Source organism: Lampetra planeri, chromosome 34 (genome assembly GCF_965212315.1).
Source record: "Lampetra planeri chromosome 34, kcLamPlan1.2.h2, whole genome shotgun sequence".
NCBI classification, from domain to species: domain Eukaryota; kingdom Metazoa; phylum Chordata; class Hyperoartia; order Petromyzontiformes; family Petromyzontidae; genus Lampetra; species Lampetra planeri.
Genome location: NC_136140.1, coordinates 66,327 through 86,538, shown reverse-complemented (window position 1 = coordinate 86,538; position 20,212 = coordinate 66,327). Strand labels below are relative to the sequence as shown.

The 20,212-nt window shown below is 51.4% G+C and overlaps 1 protein-coding gene across 1 annotated transcript; it reads left to right on the top strand.

Annotated features, from left to right (window-relative positions):
* The first annotated feature begins 309 nt into the window (after positions 1–309).
* Positions 310–6,027, top strand: LOC144729946 (cyclic nucleotide-gated channel alpha-3-like). Its single transcript, XM_078610374.1, has 3 exons — positions 310–431; positions 1,694–1,800; positions 3,396–6,027. The coding sequence occupies exons 1-3, from the start codon at positions 310–312 to the stop codon at positions 4,841–4,843; spliced, it is 1,677 nt and encodes a 558-aa protein (XP_078466500.1). The 3' UTR covers positions 4,844–6,027.
* Positions 6,028–20,212: the final 14,185 nt, after the last annotated feature.

The window sequence follows — 20,212 nt, the reverse complement described above, 5'->3', positions numbered from 1 at the left end:
TGTTGCCTCCGAAACGTCGTGATTTAATTTAGTTGTTTTTATTTATTTTTAATGCTTTTTTTACCTACGTGACTTTACCGAAAAAAACTAAGAGTATGAATCCTTGCAGTCACGAAAGCTTAAAATCTAGAATTATAAAAATCTTGCATATGGCTGGTTACTTGACATTTTGGGCCTTTGGGCTTGTGCTCAGAAACTGTTTCAATCATGTGTGGATTTACATACCATTTACACAAAGTACATACCATTTACATACCGTTTACACAAAGTCCATACCATATACATACCGTTTACATCCACACCGCCACTATGTGTGCTAGCGAGCAGGATGGCGAGGCGCGCGTGGTGGAGCCAGGCGGAGGGTGGCACAGCCGCTGGCAGCTCGTGGCTTGTGTCGCCGTCGTCTACAACTGGCTCGCCGTCGTCTGCAGGTGACGCAGCAGCAGCAGTCAGACTTGTCCACAAATCTGTCTGTCGCCTGATGAAGCTAGTTGAATTACTGGCGAAACGTCGTACTCAGATTGTAAATGTTGTGGCTTGGCTCTCCAACACACCGGTTAGTGCTTTACTAGTTTACTACACTATACACTACACACTACACTATACACTACACTACTATACACTACACACTACATTATACACTACACCAGGGGTCGGCAACCTACGGCTCCGGAGCCGCATGCGGCTCTTTACGGGCTGCTTCTTGACGATATGTACGTATGCACATAGATGCATTGCGGCTCTTGAAATACTGAATTTTGTACCGAATTGTAAAGAAATGGCTCTTCTTGTTATTTTGGTTGCCGACCCCTGCACTACACTATACACTACTATACACTACACTATACACTACACTTTACACTACTATACACTACACTACTATACACTAGTGCTGTACTAGTGTAATATCGTTGAGGACTCTTGGACGCCGGGGTTGAGGCACACGTATTTATTCCGCAACAGTTGTCACAACCGCGGACGTACAACACTGGAGGGGGTATCGGCCCCCTCACCCGCTAGCTGGGAATACACTGCTTGCTATCTCTGACCTACCTCCTAGTCCTCCACTAACGGGCTAGGGGAGGCTGTCTGGCCCGACACTGGTAAGTCGGGCTACGGTACCCGGAGTCCCAGAGCACTAGCTCTGGTTCTCGGGACCACGCCGCTGGCAGGGTCCTGCGCGGCCCTGACAAGGGCGGCGACCCAGGGGAGTCCAGGGCTCTAGCTAGACGATCTTCGGTCTTCACTGGTTTAGCTTTAACATTCTCCCCCGAGCTCTCCGGCTCATCCCCTTTTATACCAAAACCCCTCCCTGAGGGGTGGGGCCAGCCCCCCCAGGCTGCCCTGTGCGGACGTCGTTGAGAGCACCTCCCCGTGCACTCACGAAGCCCCGCCCACTGTGTTTGTTTCCCGTGTGATCCTATGTATACAGCCCCTCTGTAACACCCCTACACTAGTGACGAATTGGCCACGTTCTGTTTACGTGACAACCCCTGCTAGTTGGTTGTGTCGGGTGATGGCGGGTTTTAACGACACATTTATATATTTACGCGATCTAACCCAAATAACATCTATTATGGGTGATATTGGTCGCGAAAGCCTACGTGTTAAAACAAACGTTGTTTTGAATGTGGAGGGACAGGTCTGAGGCCTATGGCGTGCTTGTTGTGTTGTTGCTGTTGCTGGGTCGCAGGGCGAGCTTCCCAGACATCCAGAGGCAGCACGGCGCGCTGCTGCTCCCCGTGGACTTCCTCTGCGACGCCGTCTACCTCGCCCACATGGCGCTTGCGAGCCGCACTGGTACCGGCACCGTGTCAGCACAGAGCCCCACTCCCACGTGACCCTTGCGAGCCGCACTGGTACCGGCACCGTGTCAGCACAGAGCCCCACTCCCACGTGACCCTTGCGAGCCGCACTGGTACCGGCACCGTGTCAGCACATAGCCCCACTCCCACGTGACCCTTGCGAGCCACACTGGTACCGGCACCGCGTCAGCATGGCCCACAGGTTGTGTGGTTCGCGTGCTCATAGCGAGCAGCTATGGAGACTGGCACGGCGCACCTAGGCGTGATGGTGTGGCAGGCACTCATTTCAGGCTGGGTCGACCTAGGGGTGGTGCACGAATGGATCAGATATTCACTCGTGTTGGTTGCAAGTGAATTGAACTTAGATCGCCTATTTATTAGTGCTGTCCGCTAACCACTGTGCCACCGCTTCTCACTATGCCATTGACACACATTTCACACCTGCAGAGTAAAAGTGATTCCTCGCTAAAATGAGCATTGAGGTGGTGCTGCTCTCCTGTTTCCAGTCTGAGGCAGTGGTACAAATCCCACATTCCTTTGGTGGGGACGAGTCGATCCAGGCAACCATAAGGCAGTTGTCCAGTTGGCCGTGAGCGCAGCTCAAGCTGTGTACGTGCTGTCCAAGTCGAGTGGTTACACGGAGTAGTGAGCTTTCGCTCCGTGACATTAGTGTGGCATTTAGGTGTCCATGTGCTCTACAATGGTGTGTGGAAAAACAAAATTCTCACCTCAGATCCAACCGCGAGCGTTGTGCATGGCGCGATACAAACGCACGCAGGAGAGACACAGGTCACTGGCATCCAGCGCAAACTCTTTATTTCAGAAAGAGTCAAACTCGAGACCGACGGCACAACAACACCTCTCCTCCCCGTAGTGGCCAAGCCAACGGGGTTTCTGCCACCCCGTGGCCTCATGCCCACCGCATTTTGCATGCGATATCAATCAGACACTATTCCTACTTCAGCCACCGAGTAACCAATCGCTCCAGGACCGCTCCTTCCACCTTTCTCAACACAAGTTGATCTATTCCCGGCGTAGCACTGCAGCATGGCTGATAATATAATTCATTATCAACACATTCAATGTCACGTTTCCAATATTGCTAGGTGTAGATGTTAATAGATCAGCCATTCACGAACCCCGTGACACGTGCATTGAACGAACAACCCAATGCCCAAAAAACCCACAAACCCTGACTATTTCCAACAGCTGCAACCCTTCTGGAAAAGAGAATAAAAGTTAGGAAACAGTGACATCAGCAAATCAACTGGGCCACACAGATGAGAGAAGCCCAAACTCGTCACAGGCATTGCGGAGTCTGGCGACAGCCACTACTTCATCCGGTCTGGTGTCCATCCCCAGTCTTCTCTCTGGGCTTTCGATTGTTGGCCACAACAATCGAATGCAACCGGATTGACGGGGTTTAGGAGTCGCGTGAGATGCGTCCGACACCAACGTCACAGTGGCAAGGATTGTTCCGACATGAAATTGTGAGCCATGCGCAGTATATTCATATGCATGTGCCGAGTCTGATCCAAATTGAGTAATTTATAGGTATTGGGATGTTTGTTTGGGTTTAAAAAAACAAAGTTAAATGTGTGCGGTTGCACCATGAACTCGTCATCCATGTGGTGTTTGCAGGTTTTATGGAGCGTGGGTTTCTGGTAACGGACACGGCCAGGATCCGTGACCGCTACTTGCAGTCATCACGGTTCAAACTCGACGTCTTGTCCGTCCTCCCGACGGACATCCTCTACCTGTGGGTCGGCACAAACCGCCCCGAGTTGCGGTTCAACCGCCTCCTGCGAGTCTCGTGCGTGTTCGACTGTTTCGACCAAATCGAGACGCGGACGAAATACCCGAAGAGCTTCCGCATCTTCAAGCTGGTCGTGTACATCTTCGTCATGGTCCACTGGAACGCGTGCGTCTACTTCCTGCTCTCCGCCCACATCGGTTTTGGCACCGACGGCTGGGTCTACCCCAACACCTCGACGGGCACGCTCGCGCCCACGGCGCACCAGTACCTGCACTCCCTCTTCTTCTCGTCGCTCGTCCTCTTCACCGTGGGCAACATGCCCCGGGCCGAGCGGGACGCGGAGTTCGCCTTCACGATCGTCGACTTGCTGATCACCGTATTCGCGTTCGCCACCATCGTCGAGTACATCTCGGGCATCGTCTTACGGGACAAAGCCGACGTGCGGTTCATAGCAAACTTCTGCGAGGTGAGAAAGTACGTCGAGCGTCACGGCATTGGGCGGGAGACGGAGCGCAGGGTGGTGGCCTGGCTCGAGTTCCTGCACTTCGGCAAGAAGGCGCTCGGCGGCGGGGAGGAGGAGGAGGCGGCGCTGCGGCGGCTGCCCATCACGCTCAGGGCCGCCATCGCCATCGACGTGCACATGCACACGCTGCGCAAAGTGGAGCTGTTTCGCAACTGCGAGATGGGGCTGCTGGAGGAGCTGGTGCTGAAGCTGCGGCCCAAGCTCTACAGCGCGGGAGACTACGTGTGCCGCAAGGGCGACGTCGGCAGGGAGATGTACTTTGTCAAGGATGGGAACCTGGCGGTGGTCGCGGACGACGGCGTCACGCTGCACGCCGTCTTGGCGGAGGGCAGCTACTTTGGTGAGATCAGCCTCCTGAACATCACCGGCAGCAGAGCGGGCAATCGGCGCACGGCAAACATCAGGAGCATCGGTTACTCGGACCTATTTTGTCTCTCGAAGGGCGACCTAGAAGAGGTGCTGTGCGAATACCCGGCGGCACGCGACATCATGGAGGAGAAGGGCAGGCAGATCTTGGCGGGCATGGCCCTTCTGAGCGACGACGTCGCCGCGCCTCCCGGCGGCGGCGGCGGTTGCTGCGCGATCCCTGGGGCAGCCCTGGGCGACGTGGAGCGCTCCGTGGGGGCCCTGCAGGTGCAGGTGGCGCGATTGCTCGCGGAGCACCGCTCCATGCAAAGGAGGATGAACGCGCGGCTCTGCGAGCTGGAACACATCTGGGGCGAAGCGGATTCCCACGAGGGTAGCAGTGGGACCGATTAATTTGTGGGCTCTGACATCAACACGCAGGACACTGAATATACTTCTTGCATCAGAATAAAATAATAATAATAATAATAATCGAGCACGTTGGGTATTGGCGCGATCGTTCTTATCGTGCAGGGCAATCATCACAAAGGGAGTCACCATTGTTTCGCAGATAAAGTCTGCAGTAGTTTCGCAATAGGGGAGGATGTTGCTCCTGTGTCTTATCACAATTGAGTAATTAGCGGTGTAATTTTGACAAATTTGGACCATGAAGCCAGCACGCAATGGCCTACTTTTCACGAACGAAATCACAGGATCTTTAACATCTGTGAAGCAGACCGCACGCATTTGTAATGACGACACCCGCAGTTATAACCAGGGCGGACTGCCAGAACCAAACCGTGAACCTCTGCAACGAGTGGTCAATGCGCTACCGCTCAATACTGTAACTTTGGTTATATATATATCATGTATCACTTGCACCACTCTTAAGTGTTGAATACGTTGATGTGTTAATTAAAATTCATTGTTGGGGGTGGCTGCTTCCTCCAGAGGCTTCGCGCACTTACTTCTTGGGTGCAAGACAGTGGCGGCTCCTGCAAAATCTCTCAGGGGGGGCAAATGTCTGGATGATTGATAAGGATAAGGTCCACCCATGCAATGGATAAATTAACAGCTTAAGCATGTAAAGGCAACTTCACTTCTTTAATATTAATGAAAAATAAAGTGACTCTTACAATACATCTTGTTTGTTTCTATACTCACTATTAAAACAAACCACTCAAGTTTCTTTTATTAAAGATTCCACTTCCCTTCTACGTGACTTTACCGAAAGAACCAAGAAGATGATTCCCTGCAGTCACGAAAGCTTTAAATCGAAACAAATTATATTGTTGGATGAAACGTGCTTACGTATGATGACGTAAGCACGTATGATGACGTAAGCACGTATGATGACGTAGGCACGTATGATGACGTAAGCACGTTAGGGCGAGCCCTCCCGGAAGCCATAGAGAATGCATTGCAGCGCCCCCGTTCGAAAAAAAACATCTTTGAATGTAAGTCTATGGGACCACTCTGGGCGATTCTCAGCTGGAGGGAAATCGCCCAAAAAGAGGCGGTACTCCACAGAACGTAGCATGACGCTGATTGGACTATATCCAGAGGCACAGTGACGGCTAGCGTGACTCTGTGGTTGAATGACATTGATGGTGCGTCGCCCAATCGCCCTAATGAAGAAACCGCCCCTGGTGCAAGATGAATAAACACACACTGACTTCTTGGGTGCACGATGAATAAACACACATTGACTTCTTGGGTGCACGATGAATAAACACTCGCTGACTTCTTGGGTGCATGATGAATAAACACACACTGACTTCTTGGGTGCACGATGAATAACACACACACTGACTTCTTGGGTGCACGATGAATAAACACACACTGACTTCTTGGGTGCATGATAAATAAACACACACTGACTTATTGGGTGCACGATGAATAAACACACACTGACTTCTTGGGTGCATGATGAATAAACACACACTGACTTCTTGGGTGCACGATGAATAAACACACACTGACTTCTTGGGTGCACGATGAATAAACACTGACTTCTTGGGTGCATGATGAATAAACACACTGACTTCTTGGGTGCACGATGAATAAACACACACTGACTTCTTGGGTGCACGATGAATAAACACACACTGACTTATTGGGTGCACGATGCATAAACACACACTGACTTCTTGTGTGCACGATGAATAAACACACACTGACTTCTTGGGTGCACGATGAATAAACACACACTGACGTCTTGGGTGCACGATGAATAAACACACACTGACTTCTTGGGTGCACGATGAATAAACACACACTGACTTCTTGGGTGCACGATGAATAAACACTGACTTCTTGGGTGCCCGATGAATAAACACTCACTGACTTCTTGGGTGCACGATGAATAAAGACTCACTGACTTCTTGGGTGCACGATGAATAAACACACACTGACTTCTTGGGTGCACGATGAATAAACACTGACTTCTTGGGTGCATGATGAATAAACACACACTGACTTCTTGGGTGCACGATGAATAAACACACACTGACTTATTGGGTGCACGATGAATGAACACACACTGACTTTTTGGGTGCACAATGAATAAATACTCACTGACTTCTTGGGTGCACGATGAATAAACACACACTGACTTCTTGGGTGCCCGATGAATAAACACTCACTGACTTCTTGGGTGCACGATGAATAAAGACTCACTGACTTCTTGGGTGCACGATGAATAAACACACACTGACTTCTTGGGTGCACGATGAATAAACACTCACTGACTTCTTGGGTGCACGATGAATAAACACACACTGGCTTCTTGGGGAGGTGACATTTTAGCCAGTCCCTTCTCCGGTGGCTAATTCCTCCACATTTTTAAGATCCGCCCACTGAATTTGGATGATTTTTAATGAATAAACACGCACATACTCTTTGGGTCTTTCGGTAAAGCCACGTAGATAGAAAAATAAATAAAAATCACGACGTTTTGATCGCAACACAATCGTCTTCAGGTGAAAAAATACAGCAGGCGGACTGCCTCAGTCCTCGTGTGGACTCAGCAGTCCGCCTGCTGTGTTTTTCCACCGGAAGACGATTGCTCGTGTTGCGATCGAAACGGTGTGTTTTATGTATTATTATTACTATTTTTCAATCTACGTGATTTTACCGAAAGACCTAAAGAGTATGCATTCCTGTAGTCACGAAAGCTTTAAGTCAAGATTTAAACACGCACACTTGATGGTGGGGTACACTATGGATAAACACGCACACTTTACTGGGGTACACTATGGATAAACACACTTGACGGTGGGGTACACTATGGATAAACACCCACACTTGACTGATGGTGGGGTACACTATGGATAAACACGCACACTTGACTGGGGTACACTATGGATAAACACACTTGACGGTGGGGTACACTATGGATAAACACCCACACTTGACTGATGGTGGGGTACACTATGGATAAACACACTTGACGGTGGGGTACCCTATGGATAAACACCCACACTTGACTGATGGTGGGGTACACTATGGATAAACACACTTGACGGTGGGGTACGCTATGGATAAACACCAACACTTGATGGTGGGGTACACTATGGATAAACACACTTGATTGGGGTACACTATGGAAACGTGTCCAGCTGAATCGAAGTGGAAACTTTTTCACAGGATCCGAGACAACCGGACTACTCTCGCGACCAGGTGCATGGCTCCGTGTCTCCTCGTGTATGTGTCCACGTATCTCCGTGTCCCCACGTGTCTCCATGTCTCACCGTGTCTCTGCATGTAAGTGGATGGAGTCCACACGAGGACTGGTAAGGGAACCTTATTGTTCCAGCAGCACGACTCCCGCCACGCACTCATGGCGGGAGTCGTGTTGCTGGTACATCCCCGTCCCTTCTGGGACCTTCCAAAAGATGATTTTACATTAAAGGGGGGAAAAGGGGGATTAACTCAACACGAAGGAGCGGTGTTATTCATGTCAAGTGAACAGCACAACATCAACGCAAGAAAGTGAAGACACCGCGTGTGTCTGCGTGTGTCTCCTTGTGTCTCACCGTGTCAGGGCGTTTGTCTGCATATCTAAAGTGTCTCGGCTTGATTCTGTATTCCGCCTTTGTATGCCCTCCAATCCACGCACTCCTCATTTCCATTGTAATGCCAACCTTTGGTTCAAGTTTTACTGATCAAACACGAGAACATTTACAAAGAATCTGGACGCAAGCTTTAGCCCATTGCGGATTGTAATTTCCGTATTGCCCCTTGTGGATCGTCTATTGTTGCTTATTCCGTGTTGTGTATTGCATATTGCAGATCGCGCATTACCGATGGTGCATTAACTATTGCCGATTTCTAATTGCCTGTCGCTTATTGCCTTTGGGCAACACCCTCGTATTTATTTGGAGATGGGGCCGCACGCCACGAGAGGTGAATTACTCGGCTCATGGGTGTTGGTGAATTACTCGGCTCATGGGTGTTGGTGAATAACGCGGCTCATGGGTGTTGGTGAATAACGCGGCTCATGGGTGTTGGTGAATAACTCGGTCCATGGGTGTTGGTGAATTACTCGGCTCATGGGTGTTGGTGAATAACTCGGTCCATGGGTGTTGGTGAATAACGCGGCTCATGGGTGTTGGTGAATAACTCGGTCCATGGGTGTTGGTGAATAACTCGGTCCATGGGTGTTGGTGAATTACTCGGCTCATGGGTGTTGGTGAATTACTCGGCTCATGGGTGTTGGTGAATAACGCGGCTCATGGGTGTTGGTGAATAACTCGGTCCATGGGTGTTGGTGAATTACTCGGCTCATGGGTGTTGGTGAATAACGCGGCTCATGGGTGTTGGTGAATAACTCGGTCCATGGGTGTTGGTGAATAACTCGGTCCATGGGTGTTGGTGAATAACTCGGTCCATGGGTTTCGGTGAATTACTCGGCTCATGGGTGTTGGTGAATAACTCGGCTCATGGGTGTTGGTGAATAACTCGGTCCATGGGTGTTGGTGAATAACTCGGTCCATGGGTGTTGGTGAATTACTCGGCTCATGGGTGTTGGTGAATAACTCGGCTCATGGATGTTGGTGAATAACTCGGTCCATGGGTGTTGGTGAATAACTCGGTCCATGGGTGTTGGTGAATTACTCGGCTCATGGGTGTTGGTGAATTACTCGGCTCATGGGTGTTGGTGAATAACTCGGTCCATGGGTGTTGGTGAATTACTCGGCTCATGGATGTTGGTGAATAACGCGGCTCATGGGTGTTGGTGAATAACTCGGTCCATGGGTGTTGGTGAATTACTCGGTCCATGGGTGTTGGTGAATAACTCGGTCCATGGGTGTTGGTGAATAACTCGGTCCATGGGTTTCGGTGAATTACTCGGCTCATGGGTGTTGGTGAATTACTCGGTCCATGGGTGTTGGTGAATAACTCGGTCCATGGGTTTCGGTGAATTACTCGGCTCATGGGTGTTGGTGAATAACTCGGCTCATGGGTGTTGGTGAATAACTCGGCTCATGGGTGTTGGTGAATAACTCGGTCCATGGGTGTTGGTGAATAACTCGGCTCATGGGTGTTGGTGAATTACTCGGTCCATGGGTGTTGGTGAATTACTCGGTCCATGGGTGTTGGTGAATAACTCGGTCCATGGGTGTTGGTGAATAACTCGGCTCATGGGTGTTGGTGAATAACTCGGTCCATGGGTGTTGGTGAATTACTCGGCTCATGGGTGTTGGTGAATTACTCGGTCCATGGGTGTTGTTGAATAACTCGGTCCATGGGTGTTGGTGAATAACTCGGTCCATGGGTGTTGGTGAATTACTCGGCTCATGGGTGTTGGTGAATAACTCGGTCCATGGGTGTTGGTGAATTACTCGGTCCATGGGTGTTGGTGAATAACTCGGTCCATGGGTGTTGGTGAATAACTCGGTCCATGGGTGTTGGTGAATAACTCGGTCCATGGGTGTTGGTGAATAACTCGGTCCATGGGTGTTGGTGAATTACTCGGTCCATGGGTGTTGGTGAATAACTCGGCTCATGGGTGTTGGCGAATTACTCGGTCCATGGGTGTTGGTGAATAACTCGGTCCATGGGTGTTGGTGAATTACTCGGTCCATGGGTGTTGGTGAATAACTCGGTCCATGGGTGTTGGTGAATAACTCGGCTCATGGGTGTTGGTGAATAACTCGGTCCATGGGTGTTGGTGAATGACTCGGCTCATGGGTGTTGGTGAATTACTCGGTCCATGGGTGTTGGTGAATAACTCGGTCCATGGGTGTTGGTGAATAACTCGGCTCATGGGTGTTGGTGAATTACTCGGTCCATGGGTGTTGGTGAATGACTCGGCTCATGGGTGTTGGTGAATTACTCGGCTCATGGGTGTTGGTGAATTACTCGGTCCATGGGTGTTGGTGAATAACTCGGTCCATGGGTGTTGGTGAATTACTCGGCTCATGGGTGTTGGTGAATTACTCGGCTCATGGGTGTTGGTGAATTACTCGGTCCATGGGTGTTGGTGAATTACTCGGTCCATGGGTGTTGGTGAATTACTCGGCTCATGGGTGTTGGTGAATTACTCGGTCCATGGGTGTTGGTGAATAACTCGGTCCATGGGTGTTGGTGAATTACTCGGTCCATGGGTGTTGGTGAATAACTCGGCTCATGGGTGTTGGTGAATTACTCGGTCCATGGGTGTTGGTGAATTACTCGGCTCATGGGTGTTGGTGAATAACTCGGTCCATGGGTGTTGGTGAATTACTCGGTCCATTGGTGTTGGTGAATTACTCGGTCCATGGGTGTTGGTGAATTACTCGGTCCATGGGTGTTGGTGAATTACTCGGCTCATGGGTGTTGGTGAATTACTCGGTCCATGGGTGTTGGTGAATTACTCGGTCCATGGGTGTTGGTGTTGGGATCGCGGGCAGGAGGTGCGTGTGTCGTGGTGAGAGCCCCGCGATCCGAGTTCAATTCCCGCTCACGGTCAATGCGGTACAAATGGTGATTATTTTAACTGGTCCTGGGGCTCCCCTAGGTCGACCCAGCCTCAAAAGACGAGCACCTGGTGCGCTGTGTAAACAACTTAACATCGCCACTCGGGAGACGGCGCTCGGCGGCTGTGCGTGCTTCTGGTCGCCCACTCCGCCGCGTGCCGGGCCCCCCCCCCAACCCCCTTCAGAGGTGCTCACGGACAGCTGCACTTGCCCCAACAATGTCACGGCTACGTCATGGGGCCTCCTTTTCCGGTGTCAAAATGTAAGAATAGGAGAATAGGTTTCCCACTTTTTTCTGGCAACAAAACAGCTGTTAAGATGTTAAAAGACCAAACTTAAACCTTTTGCAAGGAATCAAAACATGCTCTGACAGTATATACTGCACACACACACTGCACACACACACACTGCACACACACACTGCACACCTGCACACACACACACTGCACACACTGCACACCTGCACACACACACTGCACACACATACTGCACACACACACTGCACACACTGCACATACACACTGCACACGCATACTGCACACACACACTGCACGAACATACTGCACACACACATACTGCACACACACACACTGCACACACATACTGCACACACACATACTGCACACACACCGCACACACACACTGCACACACATACTGCACACACACACTGCACACACATACTGCACACACACTGCACACACACTGCACACACACGCTGCACACACACAGACACTGCACACTGCACACACACACTGCACACACACACTGCACACACACACAATGCACACACACACTGCACACACATACTGCACACACATACTGCACACACACATACTGCACACACACACCGCACACACACACTGCACACACACACTGCACACACATACTGCACACACACACTGCACACACACTGCACACACACACTGCACACACACACTGCACACACACGCTGCACACACACGCTGCACACACACAGACACTGCACACACACACTGCACACACACACTGCACACACACACTGCACACACACACACTGCACACACACACTGCACACACACACTGCACACACACACAATGCACACACACACTGCACACACACACTGCACACACACACAATGCACACACACACTGCACACACATACTGCACACACACACTGCACACACACTGCACACACACACTGCACACACACACTGCACATACACGCTGCACACACACAGACACTGCACACACACACTGCACGCACACACTGCACACACACACTGCACACACACAATGCACACACACACTGCACACACACACTGCACACACACACTGCACACACACACACTGCACACACACACTGCACACACACACTGCACACACACACAATGCACACACACACTGCACACACATACTGCACACACACACTGCACACACACACTGCACACACACACTGCACACACACACTGCACACACACACAATGCACACACACACTGCACACACACACTGCACACACATACTGCACACACACACACTGTAATGTGAAGGCTACACGGGATGTCTTTGTGGGGAAGGGGGAAGTGGAACTTTGCCCCACAAGCGCCTGGGCTGGGCTCCTGACCAGGGCGCCTCTCAGCGCGCAGTGTGTGGGTTGTTCTCTCCCTCCCTCTGCTGGGCATGGGCTCGTGTGTGTGGGTTGTTCTCTCCCTCCCTCTGCTGGGCATGGGCTCGTGTGTGTGGGTTGTTCTCTCCCTCCCTCTGCTGGGCATGGGCTCGTGTGTGTGGGTTGTTCTCTCTCTCCCTCTGCTGGGCATGGGCTCGTGTGTGTGGGTTGTTCTCTCCCTCCCTCTGCTGGGCATGGGCTCGTGTGTGTGGGTTGTTCTCTCCCTCCCTCTGCTGGGCATGGGCTCGTGTGTGTGGGTTGTTCTCTCCCTCCCTCTGCTGGGCATGGGCTCGTGTGTGTGGGTTGTTCTCTCTCTCCCTCTGCTGGGCATGGGCTCGTGTGTGTGGGTTGTTCTCTCCCTCCCTCTGCTGGGCATGGGCTCGTGTGTGTGGGTTGTTCTCTCTCTCTGCTGGGCATGGGCTCGTGTGTGTGGGTTGTTCTCTCCCTCCCTCTGCTGGGCATGGCTTCTGCGGTTTCTTCCCAGGGCTAAAAAGAACACACACAGTGTAACTCGTATTGGCCAAGTATCCCAATGCTGAAAATGTACCTCCAAATTACCTGCATATCGCTACATTTGGATTGCAGAGCAGCATTTCCTTTCCTGAAACATCTCTAAACTCCTTGATAGTTACGTTTTATGGTTGGTAATTATCGCCAAATGATGACGGACCCGTCCTGTCCAATCGGTCAAGGTGTAAAACACACCGCACCACTCTCCTCTGGAGCGGCGATGATGATGAATGATGCAGTGAGGAGAAGGGCCAGCCTGAGATGGGAGCATCTCGCCAGCCTCCTGCGGTCCAGGCTTCACTCCGCCCCGTGGGGAGCAGCCGCCTCTCTGGGGATCGAGGGTTGCCCCCTCGCACGCGTGGGTTTCCTGTACGAGCACTGCGGTTTCCGCCCACGTACAATACACACTTATCATTGATTTGCTGAAATAATTCATGACAAAAACCCAAAGCGGGGACCCTCCTCACAATGAGTAATCAGACTCCGTGTGACCTTTAAGTAAGCATCAATGTTATTACCGTAATCTTGATTCGTATTACTGTACTGTACCAATATTATCTTCACACCCACTCACATAGCCCCGCCCATTCCTTTTCCCATCTGGATACAGCCACATTACCAAATGTGATTTGTACATTAGATTCTTAATGTATCGATAGTAAAATTTTAATGTCCACTTTTATTGAGGGACTGTACGTTGTCTTGGTGTGGTCTGGGACTGTGTTTGCTGCTGTTTTAACTGCCTTCGCCAAGCTTGGGAATTGACGATGCAATTGTAACGTCAATACTTTGTTTAGTCAAGGGGCGCCACGGTGGTGTGACGTTATCTTCCTCAGCCAGGTATGGAGGAGAATCGGAGGTTCGATCCCAACCGGAACGCCTGTGTATTTGAAGTTTGTATGTTCTTCTCGTGGTCGCGTGGATTTTTCTCCAGGTCCTTCAGTTTTCCCTCCGCATTTGGCATCATGCGTCTAGATTATTTAGAGTATTTTTATGCTATAAATCTCCACGTAATACGGCAACTTTGTTGAGCTATCATTTGTGGCCAGGCCGCTTCTGATAAAAAAAAACAAGCTAATCGCTCAGTCAGTGGGCTTTACCTGGTCACATGAAAATATATATATATATATATTTTTTAAGTGATTTGTTTACCTTTCCTATACTTTGCACTCCTATCGTTGTAATGTTCTGACCCGCCAGTACTGGAGAACTGTAAAACGAGCTTCACAGCTCATCGGATTCCTCCTGCAGTCTAAATACAGATCCCGATTCCTTACTAGCCCCGCCCCTCATTTCCACCCCCCTACATTACTAGCCCCACCCCTCACGTTCACCCCCCACTTTACTAGCCCCACCCCTCATGTCCACCCCCCCACTTACTAGCCCCGCCCCTCATGTCCACCCCCACTTTACGAGCCCCGCCCCTCACGTCCACTTCCACCTCACTTTACTAGCCCCGCCCCTCACGTCCACCCCCCCCACTTTACTAGCCCCGCCCCTCACGTCCACCCCCCCCACTTTACTAGCCCCGCCCCTCACGTCCACCCCCCACTTTACTAGCCCCGCCCCTCATTCCCCTCCCCCACTCACTTCACTAGCCCCGCCCCTCACGCCCACCCTGCCCCCTCTAGATATGGCCCCGCCCCTCAGATGCGAGTCGCTTAGGAAGTGAAGATCATGGTGAGTGTAGCGGTCTCCGCTACTAACAGCTCTTACAGTCACAACTGTTGCCCATGCTCTAATTAGTGTATTTGTGTAGCAATGTGCATGTGCACCTTGTGTGTATGTGTACGAGTGTATGTATAAGTGCATATGTAAGTATATATATGTGTGTGTGTATATATAAGTAGACTATGTGTGGAAGCGTATGTGTGTGCATCTAGCCTGGCACAAGCGTAGTGGTGATGTCACCGCGACTTAGTAAACACATGTGGTTGTTGTGTCTGTGTGTACACAATGTAAACACATGTGGTTGTTGTGTCTGTGTGTACACAATGTAAACACGTGTGGTTGTTGTGTCTGTGTGTACACAATGTAAACACATGTGGTTGTTGTGTCTGTGTGTACACAATGTAAACACATGTGGTTGTTGTGTCTGTGTGTACACAATGTAAACACGTGTGGGGAAGTCAATAACGGTTGTTTTACGGGTAGACTCGTCCCCGCCCTGGGAATGCGGAATTTCCACCACGGCTCAGGGCTGTGGGAGATTAGTTTGGACGTCTCGATGCGCGTCCGAGCAGGAACTCCGTTTGAAGATGTGAAGTGTTCGTGTCTCGCGGGTCGCGCGTCGCGCTACGAACCCCTAGGTCGACTCGGCCGCAAATAAGTACCTGGTGCGGTGTGTAAACATCGCCACTCGGGAGACAAAGGCGGCCGGGCGTGGGGTGCTGGCCACCCACCCCTTCGTGTGCCGTGTCGGCTTTCATAGGTGCTTGTTAACAGCACTTGTCCCAACAGCCTGTGAAGGCTACACGTGGACCTTGGTGTGGAGACACCAAGGTCCACGTGCATGTCAGGAGGTGTCCGCTGAGTGACGCGTGTGGACGGGCGGCAGCGCCCAACGAGCTCTCTCCGCCGAAGCCCTCTCCCCGTGGCGAGCAGCAGCAGACCTCGATATTGAACTCATGACTGCTGCCATCACGCGCATGACGGCAGCGGTCACCTCGCCGCTGCCTGTTGCTGCGCAGTGCTGCTGCTGATGGTGGTGGCGGTGGTGGTGCTGCTGGTGATGGTGGTGGTGATGGTGGTGGCGGTGGTGGTGATCGTGGTGGTGGTGGTGATGGTGGTGGTCAGGGTTTGTTCCTCTTAAACACACCGTGCTCAGTGGCAGAGCGAGCAGCTTGCAATCGGAAGGTTGCGGGAGTTAGAACCGTGGTTGAGTACCACTTTGTGGGGAAGTAAAACGCGGTTGTCCTATGGATAGACGCGCCCCCCGCCAGAGGAATGTGGAACTTCCACCACTGGGGCTGCTGCAGGGTTGTAAACAGAGGAGCACCGATGCTTCATTGCTCGTTGAGCAGTACAGTACGTTGCCATTTATGTATAGACATATAAAGACGAGGAAGTTACCTGCGTTTGATGCCTGGCCACGGCTAACATCAGTGGCGAGTGATATCTGAACGGTTTCCCTTCACCATGAGCTCACAATGACCAGCATCAGGAAGAATTGTCAAACATGGTGCGGGGAGGCCTTCAGGCAGCAGTGGATTAATCAAAGGCTGTAGATTAAGTATAAATCTCGACAGAATGTTATAACAATCGGAATTGACGAGGCTGGTTCAACGGGAATCGATAACCGTTTTGAGAATCGATAACTGTTTCCTAAAGTCAGGAATCCGTTTACAGTGTGATTTGAGTAGAAAGAGGTGGACGTACCCACATCTTACCCCCCAGCACATGCGCCCTGCCGATCGACTGCACCAACGGACACTGCCTGGGGCACACGAGCGGTGGCGGGTTGAGGAAGCGGCCCCAGTGGGTCACAACCGCCGCGCCGAGATGCGGTGGTCCCGGCGACCTCTGGATTGCGAGTCAATTTCTTCTGCCCACTACCTCTACCACCACCGCGGTGGCAGCTGCTCTTATTTCTCAGTTCAAAGCCGAGTGCGTTGTCGCTATCGACATTGTAGATGTGTGGCGATAGCCGGGGTTTTTCGAGGTGTTTTCCATGCGGTTATCGGTAACGTAAAAAGGAACTCTTCTAACAGTCCGGGTCCTTATTGCAAGCGATAGAATTTAACAGCAGGAAACGAGAGGGGAACTTAACATTTCATGCTTGCAAAATGCGGCTCAGGATAGAGAAGAGCAGTGTTCGAGTACGGTGCCAGTGAGTTCGCTCAACACTGGCGGCGGCGATTGGAGGGAGACACGACTAGAACACTCGGCAGATACACCGAGGGCGATTGTTGAAGGGAGACACGAGGATCAATCTCATGATATGGGCGACAGAGGGGTGGCGCAGAGGGTGACACGTGCGCCACACAGCCACAAGCCCCAGGGCTCAACTCCCGACTCGGGCGCCCGTCTCTGTGGAGTTTGTAATTTCTCCCCCAGTTCTGCGTGGTTCTCCTCCGGGTTCTATCATTTCCTCCCATAACTCTCGACACTCCCTTTCAGGAGGGTCCTGTCAAGTTTCCGCAGGGTGATGTTGATATTGTTCTGTGTGATCCCAATTGAGTAAATTGCAGGCAATTGTTCAGCATTACGATGTTTGGCCAATACCAGTTACATTGTGCGTGTTGTTTTTAGCTATGGGAGGAAACCCATGCAGAACAAGGTGAGGACATGCAAACTCCACACAGGGAGGTGCCCGAGTTGGAAATCGAACCCAGGTGATTGTGGCTGTGAGGTGCGAGTGTCACCACCGCGCTGCCGCCCGACGACGGAGCAAATGAAACTGAAACGTTCGTAAAGAGGCAGAGAGAAGTTGCGTTCTTGGAACAACGCCGAGAAGGTGGAACAACACCGAGAAGGTGGAACAACTCCGAGAAGGTGGAACGACGCCGAGAAGGTGGAACGACTCGGCAGCAGTCGGAGACAGACGCCCTGGCGAGTACCGGGAGAGACAACAGGACAGTACTTACTCAGTGTACGTACACAAAAAGACAAAAATCCCCCGTCTAGCCTACACAAACTGTTGGGGAAAGTACGGTTAGCGAGCAACTATGAAGGCCAGCCGCCTTTGTATCCCTGCGCCGATGATTTACTCCGCAGCAGGTAGTACAGCACTCGTTTCAGGCTCAGTGGATCTTACGGAGACACACACCCCCTGGCGCCCTCGTGTGTGGGGGTCGGGAGAGGAAGGGCAAGTTTCCTGTAGAACAGGGAAACGGCAGAAACCGCGGTGAGAAGAGCGAGGGCTACAGCTATGGGAGCCGGGGGAGGGGTAGGGCTATTGATAAGTTTAAGACTCGCGATAGAAGTGGGGAGTCGTGATAGGAGTCGGGATAGTGATCGGGGTATGGGTAGTGATTGGGGTAGTGATAACGTATGACAAGTGATAGGGGTAATGAACATTTGCACCGTACATAACCAATTGTGCTAATCGGAGGTTTGGAGAGTGAGTGATCGGGGTAGTGATCGGGGAAGGGCTCCTGATAGGGGTAGACTGTAGAGCTACTGAAACAGGTGGAGTATTGATCGGGGTGCAAATAGTGATCGGGGTGCAAATAGTGATTGGAGTGGGGGTAGTGATAGGGTTGGAGGTAGTGATAGTGGAATGTCTCAGAATGGAGTCGTGATAGGGGTAGAGTGCACTTTAAAATACCATTCTCCTACGCATAACCTATGTAGCTTGCTTATCCACATATTTACATTTGCCGTACTTACACTCTGATGGTCAGTCGCCTGCCGACTTTGCGCTGAAGACCCCCACGCCACTCTCCCGTCATGCCAGCTGGTGTGCACCTGCCCTCTATCCAGCGAGGGTGAACGCCACCACCTATCTCTACCCCCCACATCTTTGAAGGTTTTGTGAGCTCCTCACACAATGCAGCCTGGTTAAACCCAGGATGGATCGTAGGCAGGCCAGCCTAAATGTTTCTAACCGGCGAAGATGTTCCATTAGGGGGGTCCAAGTTTCGCAAGCGTAGAGAAGGGAGGGAATGACCGTGGCCGAGAAGACCTGAAGCTTCGTACGGAGTAATAGACCAGGTAGCTTCCACACAGCGTTACGCAGCCAATGAAAAGATACTGCAGCTCGACTGATTCTGAGTGAGAACTCTGCTGTTAAACCGGAGCCGGTCATTAGCACACTGCCCAGGGAAACTCTCCACTGTCTCCACAACTGCCCCATCACCAATTGGGAGTTGTGGGGGTGGAGTGTCCGATGGTACAAAATAGCCAGGCAGGTGCTTAGCTTTGGTTGGGCTGATGGTAAGGCCCCACCTGTTGGTGGCAAGCTCCAGGTTCAGCAGCAGCACCTCGAACTCCTCCTCCGAGTGAGCAGCCATTAGCAGATCATCGGCATACATAACGTGGTTGAGCAATAGGGAGCCATCCCTTGACCGCACTCGGGCATCGATCAGCCTCCCATTGTATCTGTAGCAGATGGGAATTCTTCCGGTACAGTCATTGAAGGCTCGACGAACTACGTGGTCCAATGTGGGAGCCAGAGGACATCCCTGTTGCACCCCAAGGTGTAAAGGGAATGGCTCTGACTCACGGCCACGTAGTTAAGACGCGGGGCCGCTCACCATCATGAAGGTCCTTAAGGATGGTGATGAGTGGGTTCGGGGCTCGGAAAGCACGAAGAGCAACCCCGAGGCCAGGCCTACTGATGATATCATAGGCCTTGAGCAGGTCAATAAAGCACACGCATGGACTAAGATGCACACATGGACCTACAGACACGCAAAGAAATGGAGTTACACTGGCTAACATGGAGGCATGCACACACAGCGACTAAAACTCACGCACATGGACTGAGACACACACATATGGACTGACACACACAAACACATCGACTTACAGACACACACACATATGGACTCACACACACATAGACATGCACTTGAGATACGCACACATGGAGTTACACACACATATCGACGTACACACATACAGCGACACACACACATACATAGAGTGACACACACATTGCCGTACACACACATACACATGTGGACTGTCACACAGACATCCACTTGAGATATACACACATGG